Source organism: Rhinatrema bivittatum, chromosome 1 (assembly GCF_901001135.1).
Source record: "Rhinatrema bivittatum chromosome 1, aRhiBiv1.1, whole genome shotgun sequence".
Lineage (NCBI taxonomy): Eukaryota > Metazoa > Chordata > Amphibia > Gymnophiona > Rhinatrematidae > Rhinatrema > Rhinatrema bivittatum.
In genome coordinates this window covers 625,439,166-625,463,823 of record NC_042615.1, presented here as the reverse complement: position 1 = coordinate 625,463,823, position 24,658 = coordinate 625,439,166, and the positions used below count along the sequence as shown (strand labels likewise).

Genomic DNA, 24,658 nt, shown 5'->3' with positions numbered 1-24,658 from the left:
GAATAAGCTAGTGAGGCATTTTCCAATTAAAATAATCCCATCCCACATTGGGTCCCTGAAGTACACATGATACCATTACCAGGTAATGATCTGAAATAACCAGAGATTCAATCTCTGCCCCAATCACCTGGGAAAACAAGCTCTCTGAGATCAGCAAATAGTCTATCCTAGATTTGGAATCACTAGCTCAGGCACAGTGTGTAAAATCCTTGGAGCATGGCTGTAGTACCCTCCAGGCATCTATAATCTGCAAGATATTGCAAAGAAAGGGGATACCTTTAGAGCTAGCTGATGGTTGGCTCACCCCCTTAGACTATCTAACTGCTGGTCTGCCACACAATTGAAATCTCCTCCTAGTACTATAGGAGCTCTCCCCAATGCAAGAATATGTAAGGCGATCTCAGAAAAAATGCGTAGTCATATTTACTGGGTCCATATAATGAACCCATAATCAGTGGTTTCCAAATAACATGCCCCATAAAATAATATATCGACCCTTATGAATTAAAATGGCTACCCCACGCCTATGAGAGGACCCCTGAGCAGCAAATACCTGATTGATTCCCCACTTTTAAGTTTAAAATGCTCCGACTGGGACATATGGGTTTCTTGTAAAAACATAATGGAACTTTTAAGCCTATTTAAATAAGAAATCACCTTTCTTCTTTTAACTGGGGTGCCCATTCCCGCAACATTCCATGTTACCAATCTAGTCAAACTCCCCATAACAACCAGCTGCAAAAACTGTAGCCATAATACTCCACGCAACAAAGAACATACATGCCCCCTCTCCCTCCCCCAGAATATGCATCCAATCCCAGAGCACCCCAGGGGTAAACTGCAACCTAAAACAAGGATAGCATCTGTCACGGCTTCATCTCTCATTATGAGAATTATAACTCCTGTTACCCCTCCAACCCTCCCCCCACTACCCCAATCCTACCCTACATTAACCTCACCCTCCCTGGTTCATATAAATCTAGCATCCAAGTACTCTCTTCCATCAGAGAGCACAAGGCACATAGATGTGCTTGGGTGCCTTCCCTCAAGTAAAAAGAAAAAAGGAGAAAACAACCTTCCTTTCCCCTACCATTCTTCAGATTGAACAAGAATGCCCCAATTTATGAACAATGAATATCACAAAATTTCAAACTGGGTTACATGCAGCTCAAGCAACCCGACAGATCTATTGCCTCATTGAAAAGTCATTAGGGAGGAAGAGCCTATCAGGAGGAAGAGCCTATCAGGAGCCCCACCGACGCCCAGCCAATCGGGGGACAGCCCCGATCAGCGTTTAAAACTACAGTGCGGCAGCCGGCAAGCCCTCTTCCTCCCGCGACGAAGGCAGCGACCGGGGTGCTAGCGAGGCCTGCGTGATCGGCACCGCTGACCCGCCGGGATAAGGCCCTTTAAATCCGCACTCACCCTCAGCGGCAGCCAGCGCCGACCACGAGGCAGCCAGATCAGCGCTTGGGCCTCCTCTTCCGTCTGCGCTCCTCCTCTTCGCTCCTGAGCCTATCAGGAGCCCCACCGACACCCAGCCAATCGGGGAACAGCCCCGATCAGCGTTTAAAACAGCGCAGCAGCCAGGCGCCGCGCGCCGTGCGTCGCGTACCTCCGCTCCAGACCTATTCAAACAGGAAACCACCATTCCTAACTATCACATAAGCAATACAGCAGACTTCTATCTTCTGCCATCATCTATCTAGCACCTTCCAGTCTCAATTTACCTCATTTTGCTTCCTGCAAGCATTCACCTGGAGATACGTTGCCGGAGTATCCATACAGCACCTAACTCACACTCCATCAGAAATCAACGTCTGGCCAGGCCTCTTGGAGCCTGAACACTTAAGATCAGCCCGAGCCATCCTGGGCCCCCTTCGACCTCCATTCGATCATTACCAACTCCGCCCTTTCTTCTCACCAACTCCCTGCTGCCCAAGTATCCCCATTCCCCCCTCTAGGATGCACACCTTTGCCATACCCATAATCTACAATCACCTGGCTAGACCACCCAAAGCAATCACTCGACCCTCCAGCCGCCAACAGAGGATCATTCCTATCATGATCTCACCACTCACACAACTGCTCGGCCTCGCTCTTTTCTCACTTACGCTTTTCAATGCCCAAGCCATCACCAAAAAAACTCACATTCTCAATGACCTCCTTTCAGAATCTAAACCAGACATCTGTGCCATAACAGAAACCTGGCTGAAACCCTCCGACACAGTGTTAATAAATCAGCTCCCCATCCAAACCTACGACCTCCTATCAATTCCTAGGCCCAAAAAAAGAGGAGGAGGTCTACTCCTAGCAGCAAAAAAAGGGCTAGGCCTAACCCTTCATCTCTCATATGCCTCATCGAAAATTGAATTTGCCCTCTTCAAATCAAAATTCCTCCAAGTCGGCTTAGTCTACGCTCCGCCAGGATCTCTTGAATCAGACCCATCTCCAGGCATAGAAATCATCGCAAAACACTTCAACGCAGACAAACCAGCCATCCTGTTGGGCGATTTCAACCTTCACGTGGATGCCTCGCCACTCTCTGCGAACACTGAGACACTACTCACCACATTAAGCCATATGGGATTCAGACAAATTGTCAATAACCCTACCCACAAAGCGGGCCACACTTCAGACCTCATCTTTATTAATGAGGTCATCTCACTAGCTTCTAACCCTACTTGCTCACCAGTCCCATGGTTGGACCACCAAGTCATATCCACAGCTTTAGCGATTAAGGAACACCCACACCAGGCAGCCCCTACAACCACGGTAACTTTCAGGAAACCTTGTTCAACCAAACTCCTAAGCACACAGCTCTCCAGTGAACTAGACCAACTCGACCTGTCTGATGCCAACAGTGCGACCGGGTCTTGGATCAACATCACCAGCAAGGTAGCTGAACGAACCTGCCCAAAGATCACCAAAACTCCTCATCCGGAGAGGGACAACAGGAAACCTTGGTTTACACCGGAACTGAAGTCCACCAAACAGAACCTCAGAAAAAAAGAATATAGATGGCGTAAAAACCCCTCCACAACCACCCTTGCCGCTTACAAATCCTGCTTAAATGCTTACAGGAACATCATCAACAGAACAAAGAAAGAATTCTTCTCTAAAAAAATTCATCACTTCATTTTCGATTCCAGAGCACTGTTCTCCTACGTTTCAGCCCTCACCAAACCGTCCATACCTCTCATTCCAGACAACCAAGCCTCCAGTAAAGCCAATGAATTGGCCGACTATTTTGAGAAAAAAATCTCCAGTCTCATCTCGCCCCTCACGACGCCCTTTCCACCATCCCCCTCTACTCTCCCCACAAGTCATCAATGAAACTCATCTCTAGTCTCCTTCGAATCAACTTCTTCACTAGAAATAGAAAACATACTCAAGAAAACTAAACCCTCCTCGCACCCATCAGACCACATTCCATCCAACCTGCTTCGATCCATCCCAAACATCATTGCCAAGCCACTAGCAGACATCATAAACTGCTCCCTAGCTCAGGGTCTTGTACCAGATCAACTCAAGCTGGCAATACTCAAACCTCTCTTAAAAAAACCAAATCTTTCTCCATCTGACCCAGCCAACTTCCGCCCCATAGCGAACCTGCCAATGGTAGCCAAGCTCATGGAAAAGGTTGTAAACAAACAACTATCAGAATACCTAGAGGAGAATGACATTCTCTCCCCAACACAATTTGGTTTCCGCAAGGCTCTAAACACTGAATCTTTACTATCTACGCTCTCAGACACCATCCTTCTAAACTTGGAAAAAGGTCAACCTTACTTACTAGCGCTGTTGGATTTGTCCGCAGCTTTTGACACCGTGAACCACACTGTCTTACTTCAGCGACTGGCAGACATTGGCATCAAAGGATCTGCATTCAACTGGTTCAAATCCTTCCTTGAAAATAGATCTTACAAGGTGAGGATCAACAACAAAGATTCACACCCAGTCAGAGCAAACACAGGAGTTCCCCAAGGATCATCTCTCTCACCTACTTTATTTAACATCTACCTCCTCCCGCTATGCCAGCTACTTTCGAACCTAAAACTAACCCACTTCCTTTATGCAGACGACATCCAGATCCTCATCCCTATTACCGAATCTCTTCACAAAACCTGGTTCCATTGGAACAGCTGCCTTCAAGCAATCAACCAGCTTCTCACTAGCCTCAATCTCGTCCTAAATACTAACAAAACTGAGATTCTACTAATAACGCAGGACAACAACAACACTATTCTCAACTCCTCAAGCCTTTCGCAACTAGCCAAAAATACAATTAACCATTCATCACATGTGAGAGACCTGGGGGTTCTGCTCGACAATCAACTTAACCTAAAAAAATTCATAAACAACACAACGAAAGAATGCTTCTTCAAATTGCAGGTACTAAAAAAACTAAAACCACTACTACTCCTCCGTGCCTTCCGTTTGGTGTTACAATCCATCGTCTTGTCCAAAGTGGATTACTGCAACTCCCTTCTGCTGGGACTACCCGCCAATCCAATCAAACCTCTTCAGATGGTCATGAACGCCACAGCCAGGATCCTCACTAATGCCAACAGAAGAGAACATATCACTCCCATCCTTCAAAACTTGCATTGGTTACCCATCAAATCCAGGATCCTCTTTAAAGCCCTCATGATGATCCACAAGGCTTTACATAATATCTCCCCCCTCAATCTAACCTTCCAAATAAGGCCACACACTTCAAACAGACCCACTAGAAGAGCATACAAAGACATGCTATATACCCCACACCTGCTAAAACCTCTTTAAGGAAGCGCACCCTCTCCACAGCTGGGCCTCCACTCTGGAACTCGCTCCCACCAGACCTCCGCCAAGAACCCTGCCCTTTGGTCTTCAAAAAGAAACTGAAAACCTGGCTCTTCAGTCAGGCCTCTTCGGACAGATAATCTCGTCGCCCTCGATCTCTCTCCCCCTTGAATCCTTCCAATGCTAAACATCCCATTGCTCTTTGTGGTTCCCCCATAACCCTCTCCCCTTTCCCCCCCACCGGCTCGTATCCCCGAGGCTTAGGCCCCTTTTCCCATTCATATTATTATTAAACTTACTCTTTTTAATATTATGTTATATATACCACATTATATGGTAGTGTATTCCCTTATATTGCTAAAGTTTTCTCATATCTGTTTTATCTCCCCGCACGTTCCTTGTTCCAATGTTACTTTTCCCCTCACTGTTTTATTTCCTCGAACGTTCTTTGTTCCTTTGTTTCATTGTATCCCTATGTTTCATTGTATACGCCTCCCGGCGACTGTTTTCAGTTCCATGTAAACCGGTGCGATATGTATCCTGTACAGGAGCATCGGTATAGAAAAGTTAAAAATAAATAAAAATAAATTAGGTCATTGAGCTGAATAAAAACAAAATCCTGTCTCTGGAAACAAAAATAAAAAAAACGGAGTTCCTCTCCGCTGTGTATTCAATGAAGATACTGTATGGTGGTATACATATAAAGTTCCCCCGAATGTACAGTATCTACCATGTCAGCCCAAGTTGAACACAAAGATCGTCAACTGATAAATCAGCGAGTTCAGTCGATTCCAGCAGGAAGTCCGTTTCTAGCTCTTGACCCACGACAATTATGAAAACCCCCTATTGACATTATTCTGACCTTATACAGATCAGGCAAAAGAATACAGCAGGACTTTGCTAACATTTTCTAGCATGTTGAAATCCCATAGCATGTTCAAATCCCATAGCCAGTTCTGCGACAAATATAAAATTCTATCATCGCAATCGATTATCATCGCAATCGATTATTGGGCTGACTGCCAAGTATGAAATGAACGCGGGGAGTAGGGGAAAAAAAACCAAAGTGTAAACTATAAAGAACAGTGCCTCAACTATAAATCCCCCGTGTAATTAACAACTAGGAACTATATAGGGAAAAGAAAATAATAGATACCAAGCTCTGATGTCTGGTACTGTATTATGGAAAATAACCATTTACTCAGTTACAACTCACATTGTAAAACAGAACCATTTTTATTTTATGTGATGTTGAATCAAAATTACTTATTTTTCAATTTTCTATTCTTTGTTTTTTTAAGCAATTTAAAATTTTCAATGTCTCTGGGTTAATCATTTTTCAAATTGCCATAGCTCCTCTAGTAAAAATTTTACTTAAAATTTCATCTCATCTAAAGGTATTAAACCTATCTCATAAACTGCCTTAGGCAGTAGTTATTCTCGACAACAGCTTCTTGGTTCAAATGATCACTCCAAGTAATAAATCATGCCCACCCAACATTGCCAGTGTTTCGACACAGCATCTGCTTCAGGGGCTGGAGAGCTAAGTGCAGACAAAAATAAACTCGTAATGTTGATTGCCAAACATCAGACATGAGGTAATAATTTTATATCACTTACTTTAATGCTGTTTCATCTTCCTCTTTTAACTGCCACCTTTTTATTGGATGACTTTGGGCCAAATCACGGCAATTTTTAAACAATCTCCAACCAATCACTTTCATTGCCAGAAGCGGAAGCCACCCCCTACATTAAATAAAATCAACCTACATCTTACTTTTCTTCAACAGCCACTTCTAAGTTGCAATCAGAGTTCATTTTGCTCAATTCCTAAACAAGTTTCCTCTAAAGTCTGCTGTTGATTCATGTTTTTTTGACTAATGGTTCCTTTTCACATCCTCTTCCTCAACACCAGGAGTTTCTCAGGTCTGCTTACTGAAAAATATTATGTGCAGTCTTCTTTCACGTCTGTAAGATATTCCCTTTATCTCCCAGGTCCGCCTTTTATCATACAATTTCAGTTCTCTTTCAGATCCTCTCCCATTGTTACCCAAACAAATGCTACATTAGCTGCCTCAGCCTCAGCTAGAGACCTCCGTGCTCTGCATCAGGCCTCTCCGCGTGGCCCGTGGAGAGACGCCGCCGTTCAGCACCGTGCCCCTCCCTAGGCGCACACGCATCAGTTGCACTTATGAAGGGCCAGCGGCAGGAAACTGGCCGCAGCCCCAGATGATGATGTCACTGAAGTTCCAGTATTTAAGGTCGGGCTCGGCTTCCAGTGATTGCCTTTGCAACAGGTCTCCATGCTGGTCGTGTACTCGTTGCCTCCTGGTGATTCTCCTGTGTTCCTGGTTCCTGATCCCTGCTACTTCCATTTCCTGTTCTCCTTCCTGATTTCCATTCCTTCTTCGGATTGCCTTCACGGACACAACCTCTGCATTGCTTGACTACGCCATTGACTCTCTCCAAGCCCAGACCTCTGCATTGCCTGACTATGCCATTGCCTCTCTCCAAACCCGGACCTCTGTATTGCCTGATTACACCTTTGACTCTCTCCAAGCCCAGACCTTTGCATTGCCTGACTACGCTATTGACTCTCTCCAAGCCTGGACCTCTGCATTGCCTGACGGCACCATTGACCCTCTCAAAGCCCGGACCTTTGCATTGCCTGACTACGCTATACACTCTCTCCTTGCCCAGACCTCAGCCTTGCCTTGCCACCGCTCCTTGATTGCCACCGGTCCTGACTTCAGCTTGCTCTACGATGCCTCTTCAGGCTACCTCCTGGACTTGGCCTATTGAGTCTTTGGCCTGCTCTTGCTTGGGTGCCCCCTGTCTGACTTTGGTTTTATTGGCGCCTGGGTCTCTGGGACTCTGCTCGTCCAGTACAGACTTCTCCATTTTCCTGTTGCTGCCTCTAGGCTGACCTCACTTCCTTTCCACCGACAACAACATTCAGAGGCCACCTAAGCCCTGCCATCCCCAGTACCCAAAGACTCAACCCATGGGGAATGAGGGCTGGTACTGGTGAAGCAACAGTTGGCCTCCATCCTTCAGCCCACTCCGCCTGCCGACGGTGGGGACCCGTAAGATCCCTCCTATGGGTAGCGTCAACCCCACCTCGGGCCATGGGTCAACCTCCGGTGCAACAGGTTGCAAAAGCAATGGAGTTGGCGGAGCCACGTGATCTCCAGGCCATTCCTGGCCTGGCTTCAAAGGTACAAGAACAGCAACGATTTCTTGAGGCACTGGCCTCCTCCCTTGAGCATCTGCATGCCCAGCTTGATGCCATGACTGGTAATTCAGTTCCAGTACCGGCTTCCTCTCACCAACAGCCGTCTCCCTCCACTCCTAGAGCCTTGTTGGCTCTGCCAGCTCTGCCTCGCTTCAACGGTGACTCCAAGCTCTGCAGAGGGTTCATCAACCAATGCTATATGCAGTTCATTCTGCAGCCCTCCATCTTTCAAGATGAACTCACGAAAGTCATCTTTATGTTGTGTCTCCTGGAGGGGAAGGCGTTGGCTTGGGCTTCGCCCTTGTGGGAGCGATCGACTCGCTCCTGCAAGAACTATCTTGGTTTGTGGCTGTGTTTCAGCGGACCTTTGATGATCCTGGGTGGCATGCCATGGCAAGCACTAATCTGCTACACGTTCGACAAGGCCAACGGAGCCTATTTGATTATACAATTGAATTTTGGACCTTAGCCACAGAACTCTCCTGGCAGGAAGATTGCCTGCACGCTATCTACCTGGATAGACTATCCCCGCAGCTGAAGGATGAACTGGCAGCTCGGGAGCTCCCCCCCTCACTTGAGGATCTCATCGATCTGACTGTCCGAATTGATCATCGTCTCCAAGAGTGCCACCGGGAGAATCGGATACCCAGAAGGCCCTCTCGGGTTCGCTCCCGCTCATCACCGGCCACTAGCCCTGCCTCCGGTAGGGTCCCCCTCATGGCCAAAATGGAAGAACCCATGCAGTTGGGTCATAGGCAGCTGTCCCCGGAAGAGAGCCTCTGGCGGATACAATCAGGCCTGTCGCTGTACTGTGGCGCACCAGGCCATCACATACAAGGCTGCCCAGTCCATCTGGGAAACTACCAAGCCTAAGTTCAGTAGGGGTCCTGAACTTGGGCGCAATGTCACCGGCCCCTCAATTGTCCTTACCAGTTACTCTGATTTGGGACTCCCGGTCCTTTCCAGTCCTTGCTCTGGTGGACTCCGGAGCAGGAGGAAATTTTATTTTGAAGGATCTAGTTCAACTTTTGGGTATAAAGACCCGTCCTTTGGAGACTTCCTTATGCATTGTTTCAATTTATGGTGAAGCATTACCTAGTTGAATCTCCCTGACCACTGAGCCAGTTCAACTCCTCACTGGCGCCCTCCATGTTGAAGAAATCGAACTACTGGTTTTAGAGAAATCCATTCACCCGGTAGTCCTAGGGCTACCTTGGCTCCAACGTCATTCCCCCCAATTTGATTGGGGTCACTCCAGATGGTGGAATGGGGTTCCACCTGTCATCAGGGTTGTTTACAAAAGGTGGTGCCACCCCCTGCAATTCCTTTGGTGACCACCTCCTCAGGCATACCAGCTCCTTATGCAGACTTTGAAGATGCCTTTTCAAAGCAGAAGGCAGACTCTTTGGAGGTACGACTGCCCTATCGACCTTCTGCCTGGAACTATACCTCCCCGAGGGCATACTTACCCTCTGTCACTTCCTGAGACCAAAGCTATGATGGAACACATCCGAGAGAACCTCGCTAAAGGGTTCATTCGTCCCTCAACATCTCCTGCTGGAGCAGTATTTTTCTTCATTATGAAGAAAGACGGATCCCTAAGGCCGTGTATCGACTACCGTGCTTAAATGCCATCACCTGCAAAGACAAATATCCGTTGCCCTTGATTTCCGATTTATTTGATCAATTACATGGAGACTCCATTTTCACCAAATTGGATCTGCGCGAAGCTTACAATTTGGTGTGTATCCGCCCCGATGACATCTGGAAAGCAGCTTTTTGTTATGGTTTTGAGGTGTTGGAGTGGATTCTTGGGTACTGCGGTGATGGCCACTCCCACAAGGAGGAGCCCCGTGAGGAAACGCAGTACTAGGCTAGACTCGAGACACATAAACACAGAAGATTTGTTTTTATTATATAGCAGGATGATACCACCAGAGGTGACACTAGTGAGGTGATCCAATAAGAGCAGTCCAGGGGCCCTCGGCAGAGGGTAGATGTTAGCAGCTCATGGTAGTATAGGGAGTCCCGGATGTAGGTTCCCAGTGCTGAGCTGTAGATGAGACAGACTGACAAAAGTTAGATTACTCACTAACAGGAGCGCACTGTTAACCCGCATTTGGCCACGCATTTGGCCACACGTTTTTGACGCGCTAGCTTTACCCCTTATTCAGTAAGGGGTAATAGCGTGTCGAAAATGTGTGGCCAACCCCCCAAAACTAATCGCGCCCGCAACATGCAAATGCATGTTGATGGCCCTATTAGTTATTCCTGCGCGATTCAGTAAGTAAAATGTGCAGCCAAGCCACACATTTTACTTTCAGAAATTAGTGCCTACCCAAAGGTAGGCGTTAATTTCTGTCGGCACCAGGAAAGTGTACAGAAAAGCAGTAAAAACTGCTTTTCTGTACACCCTCCAACTTAATATCATGACGATATTAAGTCGGAAGTCCCAAAAGTAAAAAATAACTAAAAACTAAAAAAAAATAAAACATTTAAAATCAGCCCGCGGCTCGTGGATTAAAACCAGACGCTCAATTTTGCCGGCGTCCGGTTTCCGAACCCAAGGCTGTCAGCAGGTTTGAGAACCGACGCCGGCAAAATTGAGCGTTGGCTGTCAAACTCGCTGACAGCCGCTGCTCCTGTCAAAAAAGAGGTGCTAGGGATGCACTAGTGTCCCTAGCGCCTCTTTTTACTGCGGGCCCTAATTTGAATATTTTTTTTTACTGAATCACGGACACAGGAGAGCGGGCGCTCACCCGCTCTCCTGCGACTTTTACTGTATTGGCCTGTAAGTTGGTAGCTGTATTGATGAAGATCCCGGCAGGCAGAAGTAGTTGGATTGCAGGTACCAAGGTAGGGAGAGCAGGCCCTCAAGGAGCGAGTACCTGGTATCCCAGAGAGGCACCTGAAAGAAAGCATAGGGGCCCCGAGGAGCGGGTACCCAGGTTAGATGAATAACCCCGAAGGGCAGAGAGAGCTTCCAGCGGCAGCAAGGAAGTGGCAGAGTAGCTTAGACCGGAGGCATTCCAATCCTTGCTAACTCAAATTGTTAGCAAACGAAAGCCAGACTAAATACACGGATGGCATGACGTCACTCGAGGGGGACACCCCTGAGGTTTCCGCCATGACGTGGATAAAGACGTGGGTGACATGCGCTCACACCCTAGGAGGCCCTCAGGAGAAACATGGCGGATAGCCTTGCCATTGCCGTTCTGGGGACGCCAGAGAGGGCAGCATGAAGACGCGGCAGCAGCCATCTTCCCAAGGCTAGCAGGGAGAGCAGAAAGAAAGATGAGGCACAGAGGTCGAAGTCGTCTGAGACCGACGGACGCAACACTTTTAACATCAGAGACGGGCATTACAAATATCTGGTGATGCCCTTTGGCCTCTGTGACGCTCCCGCAGTATTCCAATGCATGATAAATGAAATCTTCAGAAACTTACTTTACGTTAAGGTTGTGGCATATCTTGTGTCTCCGCGAAAATCATCTTTTCGCAAAGTTGGATAAATGTCTGTTTGAAAAATCCAGCTTGCCCTTTTTGGGGTATATAATTTCACAACGAGGTTTCGCCTTGGATCCTGAAAAGCTCAAAGGAATCCAAGATTGACCTCGGCCCGTGGGGCTTAAAGCACTACAACGATTTCTTTGATTCACAAATTATTACCGCCATTTCATCCCTCATTACTCAACACTGGTGGCTTCTCTCACTGTATTGACCCGTAAGGGCCAAGATACTCGGAACTGGACCCTGGAAGCCATTACAGCCTTCCATTGCCTTAAAGAGGCCTTCTTTGCTGGACCTTGTCTGCACCATCTAGACCCAAACTGCCCCTTCCAGGTCAAAATAGATGCCTCTGCTATTGGGGCTGGGGCGGTCTTGAGCCAACATTCAACTTCTGGATCTCTAGCTCCATGCTCGTTCTGCTCATGCAAATTATCTTCAGTGGAACAAAACTGTAGCATCGGAGATCGCAAATTGCTTGCTATCAAATTAGCCCTAGAAGAATGGCGCCCATGGTTAGAGGGCGCTCAGCATAAATTCACCATATTTACAAATCACATGAACCTGGAACATTTGAATCATGCCCAGCGTCTCAGCGCCCATCAAGCTCAATGGGCCCTGTTTTTCTCTAGGTTCAACTTTGAACTTCGTTACCGCCCAGTCGAAAAAAATCTTTAGGCAGATGCTGTGTCATGTTCCTTCGAACCAGAAGATACTCCTGAAGAACCCGGTCACATCATTGACCCAGCCTGTATTTGTTTGTCTGTAACTCACCCAGTCCCAACTGGGAAGACTGTTGTGCCCTGTTGCCTCCATGAAAGAGACCTCCGGTGGGCACATGACTAAGTTCACGGGTCACCCAGGGCAAGCGCAAACCCTAGACTTGCTCCAGCCTTTTTCTGGTGGCACACTATGGTTTCTGATGCTAAAGAGTATGTCGATTCCTGCAATACTTGCTCCCATCAGAAACCCCCAGTCAGTCGACCTTGGGGTTTGCTCCAGCCACTTCCAACTCCCGAAGAACCATGGACACATCTCTCCATGGATTTCTGCACATCACTGCACATTGTAAAGAAGTTACCTCTGTAAATATTTTTTACGCCGCTATCCTTGTCTCCTTCCTCCCCCAGTTCTACAACCTTGTTTTATTGTAACTTTTGCTTCCTCTGCACTTGTTAAAAGAACAGTTTTTGCACCCCCTGTTATCTGTAAACCGGCATGATATGATCTTATCATGAATGCCGGTATAGAAAAACCTTAAATAAATAAATAAATAAATAAATAAATAAATAAAATAAAATAAATTTCATTGCTGACTTGCTACCATTCAAAGGTCACACGGTTATATGGGTAACAATGGATAGATTTTCTAAAATGGCCCATTTTGTTCTACTACTGGGCCTACCATATGCTCCCAAATTGGCACACCTGTTTTTTCTCCATATCTTTCAGCTACACAGCTTACCCAAGGACATTGACTCTGACAGGGGTCCACAATTTGTCGCCCGATACTGGCGCGCTCTCTGTAATAAATTTGGCATTAACATCAGTTTAACCACGGTGTCCCATCGCAAGCTAACGGGCAAGCCGAGCAAATGAATCGCTCCTTAAAATATTTTCTTCGCGCCTACATAAATGACCATCAAGACAACTGGTCTGAACTCCTTCCTTGGGCGGAGTTCTCCCACAACGTCCATCTTGCCACTACCAGAGGTGCATCGCCCTTCTCTATCATTTATGGGAAGCAACCACGACCACCATTACCCATACCATTATCCGTACCCTCTCCTGCCACGCAAGCTACTGCCGATGCCCTCAAGGCACTCTGGAATCAGATAAGAACATAAGAAATTGCTATGCTGGGTCAGACCAAGGGTCCATCAAGCCCAGCATCCTGTTTCCAACAGAGGCCAAAACCAGGCCACAAGAACCTGGCAATTACCCAAACACTAAGAAGATCCCATGCTACTGATGCAATTAATAGCAGTGGCTATTCCCTAAGCAAAATTGATTAATAGCCATTAATGGACTTCTCCTCCAAGAACTTATCCAAACCTTTTTTGAACCCAGCTACACTAACTGCACTTATAATCTTCATTTATGCCAAGCTGCATCAGGGCCATGAAGCCTGCGGACAACCTTCGACGCTTTGCTCCTGAGGTCCTTCCTGGCCAGAAAGTCTGGTTAAGCACCCAGTATATTCGACTTAAAATACCTTCCCAAAGGTTTGCACTGAGGTACATCGGAACTTTTCCAATCATTCATCGTGTTGGACCAGTTACATATCAGCTTCGACTGCCACCAACGTTAGGAATCCATAATACGTTCCAGGATTCACTTCTGAAGCCAGTGGTCCTATCTTGGCTTTCACAAAAAGTTCCCGAACCATCTCCGCTGGTTGCTGAATCCGACACTACCTATAAGGTCCATGAGGTCCTTGATGTTCACCGTAGGAGCCACCGGTGGGAATACCTCCTTTTCTGGGAGGGTTACGGCCCAGAAGAGAATTCGTGGGAACCAGCTCGTAACATCCAGGATAAAAACCTCCTCCTTCAATTTCATCATGCCCATCTGGGCAAATCCAGACCTCCAAGGGGGGGGGGGGGTCCATAAGGGGGGGTATTGTTGCGTGTGCCACCATGGAAGCCCCGTGGCTCGGCCCCCTCGCCCCTCTCTGACGGATCCAGCGCCTAGTTCCTCATCTCTGGTGGCGGTGGGCCGCCGGCTCCATCCTCGGGCCTCCCCCGGTGCCTCAGCCTCAGCTACAGACCTCCATGCTTTGTGTTGGGCCTCTCTGTGTGGCCCGCGGCCCCTCCCTAAGCACACACATGCGCATCAGTGTCACTTATGAAGGGCCCACGGTGGGAACCTGGCCGTGGCCCCAGATGATGTCGCCGAAGCTCTGGTATTTAAGGCCAGGCTCGGCTTCCAGTGATTGCCTGCAACAGGTCTCCACACTGGTCGTGTACTCGTTGCCTCCTGGTGATTCTCCTGTCTTCCTGGTTCCTGATCCCTGCTAATTCCAGTTCCTGTTCTTTGTTCCTGCATTCCTGATTTCCATTCCTTCTTTGAATTGCCTTCTCGGACACGATCTCTGCATTGCCCTGACTACCCCATTGACTCTCTCCAAGCCCGGACCTCTGCATTGCCTGACTACGCTATTGACTCTCTCCAAGCCTGGACCTCTGCATTGCCTGACTACGCTATAGACTCTATTCTTGCCCAGACCTCAGTCTTGCCTTGCCACCACTCCTTGATTGCTGCTGGCCCTGACTTCAGCTTGCTCTATGACGCCTCTTCAGTCTACGTCCTGGACTTGGCCTATTGAGGCTTCGACCTGCTCTTGCTTGGGCGCCCCCTGTCTGACTTTGGTTCTATTTGCACCTGGGTCTCCGGGACTCTGCCTCATCCAATACAGACTTCTCCATTTTCCTGTTGCTGCCTTTGGGCTGACCTCGCTTCCTTTCCACCGATGACGACATACAGAGGCCCACCTAAGCCCAGCCGGCCCTGGTACCCAAAGACTTAACCCACGGGGAACGAGGGCTGGTATTGGTAAAGCACCAGTTGGCCTCCGACCTTCAGCCCACTCCGCCTGCCGATGGTGAGGACCCATAGGATCCCTTCTATGGGTAGCCACCTCGGCCCAAGGGTCCACCTCGTGCACAACATCAATGAGAGGTGGTGATTTTAGTTAAAATCTGCTTCAATTAGAACAAAAATTCATTTTTTATTGGGATACAGTTTCTCCTAAAGGACTCAATAAGGAAATAGAGTGGTCAGTTTTATATTAATATAAAGCAGCAATAATCATTTATACTGGTTATATATAAAAATGGTGAACACAGTGCTTGTTTTCATAACAGCAGAAAAACAGCAAATTATGATCTATATACTAATTAGGAAAGAAGGAATATGAAAGATTCCCAATAAATTCAGGAAAGAATATTTGTGGGAATTTCAAACATATACAGATGGCAGAAAATTATTTATAATATCTTCGCACATATGGACCAGTGACACCTTTAGGTAGTTTGTGAGAGGAAACTATCTACCATAAAGATATGAATGTGAAGTGGACTTGGCACTTAGTTTCTTCATGCAGTTGAAGATCTCATCGATCTGGAGTTTTCTGAAAAAAGTTCAGAAAATGAAATAAACTCTAACAATCTATCAATTCCGCATGATTCACAATAATCGTATTTCAAAGGATGTTTTATTTACATTAAAATAACTAATGCATCATTCATTCATTCAGGTAAAATTGTGAATCAAAAGCGGACTTTAGAGGAAAGTAATTAAGAAACTGAGCAAAATGTACTCTGATCACAACTTAGAAGTGGCCGTCGAAGAAAAGGTAGGTTGATTTTATTTAATGCAGGGGGTGGCTTCCACTTACAGCAAAGAAAGTGATTGATTGGAGACTGTTAAAAATTGCCATGATTCAGCCCGATGCCATCTGATAGAAAGGTGGGGGTTAAAAGAGGAAGATGAAATAGCATTAAAGTAAGTGATATAAAATGAGTACCTCACGTTGATTGTTTGGCAATCAACATTAAGGGGCCGATTTTAATTCATATGCGCGTGGGGTACATTTATGCACACTACCCAGGGTCGGCGCACGCAAGGGGGTGCACACATGTGCACCTTGCGCACGCCGAGCCCAAGAGGGAGCCCCGATGGCTTTCCCCGTTTATTTATTTATTTATTTAGTTAACAGCTTTTTTTATACCGACATTAAAATACACATCATATCGGTTTACATATTAACAAAAAGGAGGAAATTACATTAAACAAGGGGGGGGGGGGGTAACAGGATAACTGATAGAATAATAAGTAGAAAATAGGGAGGAAGCGAACTTAACAGAAAGGAACCAGTAACTAGTGAAAAATTAAATATGGGAGGCAAGATTGCAAGTCTCCAGAATTGTTACAATAATTAGGTAATTAGGCCGTTCCCTCCAAGGCCGCTCAGAAATTGGAGCAGCCTCGGAGAGAACTTTTTTTTGGATCCCCCCCCACCTTTCCCTCCCTTCCCCTATCTAACCCACCCCCCGGCCCTACCTAAATCCCCCCCCCCCCACCTTGTTCAATGGAGTTGCGCCTGCCTCTCGCAGGCGTAACTTTCGTGCGCTGGCTGGCCAGGTCTCGACACAGGCTGCTGTGTCGGGGCACTCTGCCACACCCCCAGACTGCCCTGGACCGCAGACATGCCCCCTGGGCAAGCCCCCGGACCGCCCATTTTAGCAAGCCCCGGGACATACGCGCGTCCCGGGGCTTGTGCGCGCCGCCGAGCCTATGCAAAATCGGCTTGGTGCGCACAGGGGCAGATTTCCTCAGGTTCCGTGCGTTTGTTACACGCGTAGCCTTTGAAAATCTGACCCTAAGTGTTTATTTTTGTCTGCACTTGGCTCTCCAGCCCCTGAAGCAGATGCTAAGAATCAAAACACTGGCAGTGTCGGGAGAGCATGATTTATTACTTGGAGTGATCATTTAAACCAGGAAGCTGCTGTCAAGAATAACTACTGCCTGACACAGTTTATAGGATGTTTAATACCTTTAGATGAGATAAAGTTTTAAGTAAAGATTTTACCGGAGGAGCTATGGCAATTTGATAAATGATTAACACAGAGACATTGAAAATTTTAATAGCATAAAAAAACAAAAAATAAAACATAGAAAAATAAGCAATTCTGATTCAACATCACAAAGTAAAACTGGTACTGTTGTACAATGTGAGTTGTAACAGAGTAAATGATTATTTTCCATAATACAGTATAGGGATGTGAATCGTTTTAGGACGATTAAAATTATCGTCCGATAATTTTAATATCGTCTTAAACCGTTATGGAACACAATACAATAGAGATTCTAACGATTTATCGTTATAAATCGTTAGAATCGTGAGCCGGCACACTAAAACCCCCTAAAACCCACCCCCGACCCTTTAAATTAAATCCCCCACCCTCCCGAACCCCCCCCAAATGACTTAAATAACCTGCGGGTCCAGCGGCGGTCCAGAACGGCAGCGGTCCGGAACGGGCTCCTGCTCCTGAATCTTGTTGTCTTCAGCCGGCGCCATTTTGGAGGGTTCCGGCGCCTCGCTGAACAACCTCCTGCAGTCGATCTCCTGCCGGCGCCATTTTCCGTACGAAAACGATTCACGGCGGGAAATCGCTCCCTGACCCCCGCTGGACCTCCAGGAACTTTTGGCCAGCTTGTGGGGGGCCTCCTGACCCCCACGAGACTTGCGAAAAGTCCAGCGGGGGTCCGGAAGGACCTCCTGCCGTCCAATCGTGTTCGTCTATGGCCGCCGCCATTTTTCGGCGCCATTTTGGAAAATGGCGCCGGCTGAAGACAACAAGATTCAGGAGCAGGAGCCCGTTCCGGACCGCTGCCGTTCCGGACCGCCGCTGGACCCGCAGGTTATTTAAGTCATTTGGGGGGGGTTCGGGAGGGTGGGGGATTTAATTTAAAGGGTCGGGGGTGGGTTTTAGGGGGTTTTAATGTGCCGGTTTTGCGATTTTTCACGATATTTTACCCCCCCAAACGGGGGTTTTAGGGGGGTTTACCCCCTAAAACCCACCCCCAAACGGTGGGTTTTAGGGGGTTTTAATGTGCCGGTTTTGCGATTTTTCACGATATTTTACCCCCCCAAACGGCAACAATACGATTCCCTCCCCCTCCCAGCCGAAATCGATCGTTAAGACGATCGAGGACACGATTCACATCCCTAATACAGTACCAGACATCAGAGCTTTGTATCTATTATTTTCTTTTCCCCATATGGTTGCAAGTAGTTAAAAAAAAAAGAAAACAAAAGCAAAGCCAGTTCAGTCCACAGACCTTTTTCAGGCATTGGTCTTGGTGTCGGGCTGTTTCAATAATGATTGCAAAAAAGCTTTGGCTTCTTTCACTGACTCACACAAATGTATCCCTTGAGCAAACCAGACTTTTAGTTTGGCAGGGCAGATCAAGGTGAACTGCAGTTGTAGCTTCATGAGTTCAGAGCAAATCAGCCTGAACTCTCTATGCAAGGCTGAAACCTGTGCCAAAACGTCTTGAAAAATTAGTATATGCTGGCTATCAAGTAAGACCTCTTTGTGCTTATGGTATTCTGAAGAATGCGAACCTTATGTGCATAGTTCAAATATTTTGCTAAGACTATTCTCGGCTTTGACTTATCTACAAACATGGAGCCCACACAATGTGCACGCTCAATCTGAGGCGATCCACTAGATCAGTCAGATCCAACTCTGAAGGAATCCATTGTTCCAGAATCTCATGCAGCTTCCCATCACAGATATTATCAGCAAAGCCTACAAACCACAAATTAGAGTGTCTGGACCGGTTTTCAAGGTCGTCTATCTTGGCTTCCTGAGCTTCAATCAATTTTTCATAGTTTGATTACCTTCACTGTCAGCACGAGTATGTCATCTTCAGCAAGGCCTACTCGGCCCTCAATGATTTCAAATCGCAATTGAAATTCTGACAGGGAGCATTTAATATCCACTATTTGCTTTGAAAGAGCTTCAAATTTGATTGACAAAGCTGCTACCATTGCTGCTGTAAGATCAGCCATGACGGTTTCATTGAGCACTACCATTGGAGCAGGGTCTTTAGTGGCAGTCATTTTCCCCTCTGTTACACTCAATCTCTCTTTTTCTTTTTTTGTCAAATGGGTAGACATACCTCAGTAGTGAACAACCCACACAGTCAAGGATGAACCAGAGCCACCACCAAGAACTAATCACAGGTAAGAGGAGATAGTTTTATCTAGATGATATTGGATCTAGAGGGAAGGCACCCAGAGCTTTGGGAAACATGTCTTCCCCAAATCATATGACCTCCAGGCCAGCTGGTTTTTATCTGCTATCATTACTATGCTACTGTGATCAAATGAGAGAAAGGAAGTGAATAAAAAGGGAAAAGTACATACTGAAGTGTTTCATATCTTGAGGAGAGATGTGCCACTTTCTTTTCCACTTTGTGATGCTTGGATTGAGGATGTTGAATTTGAGACTTTCTTGGTACTGGTTTCATTGGGAAAGGGATGTAACGAACAGCAGGTAAAAAAAGCTGGCAGAGAGCATTAGCAAGTCTCCAGCCCACATACTGGAAGGAAGCTAAGCTTCTAGTTGTTGACAGAGCTTTTCCACTTTTAGTAGTGAAAGGGTTGCTTGGACCATTTATCTCAGCCTGTCAAAAGAAGAAAAGAAAGCATGTTAGAATTTGACACTTAACAAAGTCCACAAAAATGAAGTATAATGCATAAAAGAATTCTAAGCCAGACAATGATTGCTTCTCTTGTTCATAACATACTTTGATTAATATTCTTGTTAGATTTAGAAGTAAAATATACATGGAGTTATTGTGCAGCCTAAAACACAATAAGATACTGAATAATCAGATTTGTTCTTTTGTGTCTTTAAAGTCATCAACTTCTGTACAAAATAATAAAAGATGCTCACCTTTCAATATTTTAGTGATGAATAGATTTTTTTTTTATAACTAGGCCATCCAATTTTAGTATAAAACCAGATAATTACCTCTAAGGATAATTTAAAAATCAAGGATAAAGTAAAAAATGTTTCAAACTCAATACAACTACAAAATTTTGAAGAAAATTCTATTATAACCCATTACCCATTCTACTACACTGTTCTGAAGAATGACTTTCTGTAGATTTCACTGCAATTAGGAAAAATGAAAGCAAATAGTCAAGTGATCCATTTGTATTATTTTGTGCAAAAAAATACAAATAGAGCAATTTTGTTAAATTCACAATTTTGTAAAGTGTCCTATTGAACAGGTACCTAGAGTCTACATGTCCGAGCGCTGCAAAAATAGGTAGGGTAGGGCTAGGATATGTTGAAAGGGCCATCAGACTACCAACTCTTAAAGGTTTTTCCTTTTGAACTAAACCTGAACATGCACTGAAGACTCATGGGGGATCAGATCATATGTGAAAATGTCCTTTCCTATGCCTTCCTCCATCTCCTACTTCCCTCAGACTGATATTATTTTGCCATACAGAGTGTGCATTTTTCTTGGGAGCAAGCAGTGAGAGAGAAAGAAGAGACCATATTTACAACTATAAACCCTAACGTGGAGATCCATGACTGCGACTTTTGCCTTTAACAAAAGATTACACAAGAGTTTTTTTATGGATGAAGAGTCCACAGATTTATTTTTAACATCAAACACATAACTACAATTCTCAGCACGAGACGATATCCCCATCTGATACCAACCATGACACCAGTACCGCCTGTTGTGTCTCCTAGCAAGGTAGCCCACTTAACCCGGCCCCCATCGCCGTGACCTCCAAGCAAGGGGGGCCCATCCAAAGCCTGTAAATTCATCCCAGTGACTCGAACCCCACGCACAATTAAACTCTGGAATTTGTTGCCAGCGAATGTGGTTAGTGCAGTTAGTATAGCTGTGTTTAAAAAAGGATTGGATAAGTTCTTGGAGGAGAAGTCCATTACCTGCTATTAAGTTCACTTAGAGAATAGCCACTGCCATTAGCAATGGTTACATGGAATAGACTTAGTTTTTGGGTACTTGCCAGGTTCTTATGGCCTGGATTGGCCACTGTTGGAAACAGGATGCTGGGCTTGATGGACCCTTGGTCTGATCCAGTATGGCATTTTCTTATGTTCTTATGTTCTTACTACCGGCATGAGGTAGTGGTTCTTGCCTCATGCACCCCAAAGCTGCAGCCTCTTCACTTCAGAAAATCGGCTATAGCTTCCTGTATTGCGTTGTTGAACAGATCATACCCAATATCCGAAAGATGAATTTGGTCTGGCCTGAACAATCCTTTGCAGAGAACATCTGCCCAACCATGCGATATATGGCACCCCCCCCCCCCCCCCCATAACCTGGAAGCCCATCGCCCCAATTGCTGGTTAACCTTTCTGCACCCTCTTTTCCATAACCTACTGTTTCACCAGTTCAGCCGACGGATCATATTGGACCACATGAAACATGTCTTTGGGAACCATGAAACCAAGTCCCTCAAGTTATTCTTCATGAGTCGAATCAGCTGCACACACAATGATTTCCCCAGGTCATTACCGCCTAAGTGAATAACGATGACCTCAGGTTCGCCCATCATATTTTTCTTCAGTTGTAAAAAAGACATCAACTGATCCCATGTCATTCCTTGCTCCCCTATCCAAATTAAGTGAACATTCTGCACCGCCAAACCTAAATGTGACCCATAGGAACAGTTTTCGACCCTCTTTGCTGCCCAATGAACAAAGGGGTGTCCAACAATCCAGACATTCCTTTGCCGTTGCAATAATTCTGCAAAAAAGGCCAAAGAAAGGTTATAGACTCATATTCGACCTGTTCTGACATAAGAGCATACTGCGTCTGACTTCCATCTCCCTATTTTCTGAATGGTTTCTATATTCAGCCCTGACTGGGAGGCGCTAGTGACCGCCCCTATTCTGAAGGAATGTGTCCCAAAATCCTTAAGATTGCATCTGATTTCTGATAAGGCTAAGTTCAATATTGCTGTGAATTGGTATCTGGTAAGAGGGAAACAGTCTGCGTGAATGTACTAAATAAAGGTTTTTCTTTTGTACCTACGTGTAAGTATGATGCCTGTTCCACCTGAATTGAGCTTCATAAGTTTTTTAGGCGTCTTCATTTGAGGGAGTTTTTTTCTGAAAATACTGTACAGTGGCAGTCATTTAAATTATATATCACCCCAACCCCTCACTTTTGCAAAGAAAGTGAATCCTGCCAACTGATTTGTTACAGCACCCCTGGATTTTCTACTCTCTTTGGCCCAGACAATAAATCTGATGATTAGCTCCTCAGGCTCCGGTCCTTCTACCCCAACCCCACTCTTTCAGAAATTCTGATGTGTTCTCGTAGGCCTTACAGTAAGGGCTCCATGTTGCCGGGGCTACAGATCGCTGAAGGAGGTCTCTTATGGTACTGTCCCAAAGTTCCACAGATGCTCCAGAACTGGTATGCCTTCCTTGTCCGCTCATGGTACCTGTTTTCGAAACAAATCCCATTTAGCTCTTGACAAAGCATCAGCAATCCCATTATGCATTCCTGGGATGTGTCGCACCCCTATTACTATGTTTAGCTTCAAGCTAGTTAGCACCACCTCCCTTAGTAACTCGGCTACCTTCTGCTATATTTGCAGTTTCAGCCCAATGCTGGCAGGAGCTCCATTGCTGGTGACAGGGGAGGTATTGCTTCTTGCTTGCCCGATCGCGGCAAGGATCCGACCGCTGCAGGGGCCCAATCGGTGCCACAAGGACCCGAGATCACCGACTGCTGCGAATACCCGAGATCGTGGCTAGGGCCAGGATCTCCCACATTTTCTGGCCTGGTCGCGGCAACCGATCTGATAATGGTGGCAGCACAGGATCAAAGAGGGCGGCATGGGGAGGGAGCGGGTCTTTTGTTGGTGCGGCAATGTCATCAGGCCATGACCCATCATGGCGTCGCAGCCTGCTGACATCACCGCAGGTATTGTGGGATAGGTGTGCTGCACTCGCCGCCGACTGCGATCGGCGGGGCAGTATGAGGGTCGGGCCTGCAGGTTTCCCAGCGCCTCCGCGTTACTGGGTGGGCTTTTGCGCATTCGGCGAGAGCCCAATACTTCTATTCACAACAAACATGTAACTGAGCTGCTGCAATTCTGGCCAGATGGATTGTACTCTAAAGAATACTGAAAGATGGAATAAAAATGGTAGCAATAACCACATAATTAATGACTGAAGTCTGTATTTTGTGATATCATAGTTTGTTTTGGTTTTGTTTCTTTTATGGGAAATATTTGTTGATGCACCTTTATTACTATTTTCAGAACTAAGTATGATTTTACAAATACATTAAGTTGTACTTAATGATAACTATATTGAGAAAAATGCCATATATCTCTTCTCTAAGATATATTTTGTCTGAAGTTTGCCCTATTTTTCTGTAAGGCCATACCAACCAGTCAGTATCCATTGCTGAATAGGAGAAGTTTGCATTTTTAGAACTAGGGAGGACAATTTTATAATTTCCCTCATAGTGATAAAGTGCCTCAGATTTTACCAAGGATTTTCAAAACGAACTTATATGCATGTTTGTTTTGAAAATCCTTCTGTAATTGGCCAAGTACATTGGAACTATCCATGTTCAAAGTTACAACAGCTCCAAGAACATAAATCATATCCCCACCTCAGTTCCACCCTTCAGAATGCCTACTCCCAAGGTATGTAAAAGTACATACAAAATCAGTTTCCATTCACTGGCTCCCTGTTCATTTTCAAACCACCACTTATGCACTTAAAACATGGTTTTATGCACATAAGCCACTTGAAACTCAGGGTCTAAGCATTGTTTAATTACAGTAGATCTGTTCTTTTCCAAATATAAACCTGGGCAGATATAGCAGTATAAAATAAATAACTATTGATTGCATGTGTAAAACCTCAAATGCCAAGAATTTAGATTTAAAAATGGAAAAGAAAAAAAGTAGTAGCTGTATATGCTATTTATTTAGTACAAACTCATATTGTTTTTTACTTCCTTGCTTTTTGTCTTAATAATGTATTTAACTGATCTTTAATTATTTTTATATTCAAAGTACAATGGCTGCATGAAAGCCCAGAAGGTGTATTTTCTTAGCAAGAATCTGGCTATAAAAAATGAAGTTGTTATTTTGCAAATGCCATGTAATATTACAATCAGTCACATTTCTTGTTCTTGTACAATTGTTTCTGTAAAAATAATCCTGTCACTTTTTCTTCTAAATGTCATGCATATCTATTTGTTGAATATTACAAGACTTATTGAACAGTAATAAAGTAGATGACAGCAGAAAAAGACCAATTGACTCAATCATTCTGTACAGCTATTCCTGTCTACACTCTAAAAAATATATCCCAGCTGCCTGCCATAGATCATGATCATCTGTAGGATATAACTTCTTATCTAAGACAACTGTGATATCTTTTTTCTTTGATCTCCACCTTCCTGGATAGATAAGCATGCAAGATTTCCTGTTTAGTAAACATCCAACATTTCTCCTCTCCCATGTCTAACTTAAAGTCGCACAACATTGCAAACAAACATCAAACCAACACGGCTATTGCTTCAACAAATGGT

General features: G+C 45.5%; 1 protein-coding gene across 2 annotated transcripts in view; it reads right to left on the bottom strand.

Annotated features, from left to right (window-relative positions):
• Positions 1–24,658, bottom strand: part of TMEM232 (transmembrane protein 232) — a 512,842-nt gene that overhangs the window by 235,263 nt on the left and 252,921 nt on the right. For both annotated transcript variants that reach the window (XM_029571869.1, XM_029571874.1), the window contains exon 12: positions 19,467–19,726. In XM_029571869.1, coding sequence (XP_029427729.1) covers positions 19,467–19,726 — 260 coding nt within the window. The remainder of the gene's footprint in view (positions 1–19,466; positions 19,727–24,658) is intronic.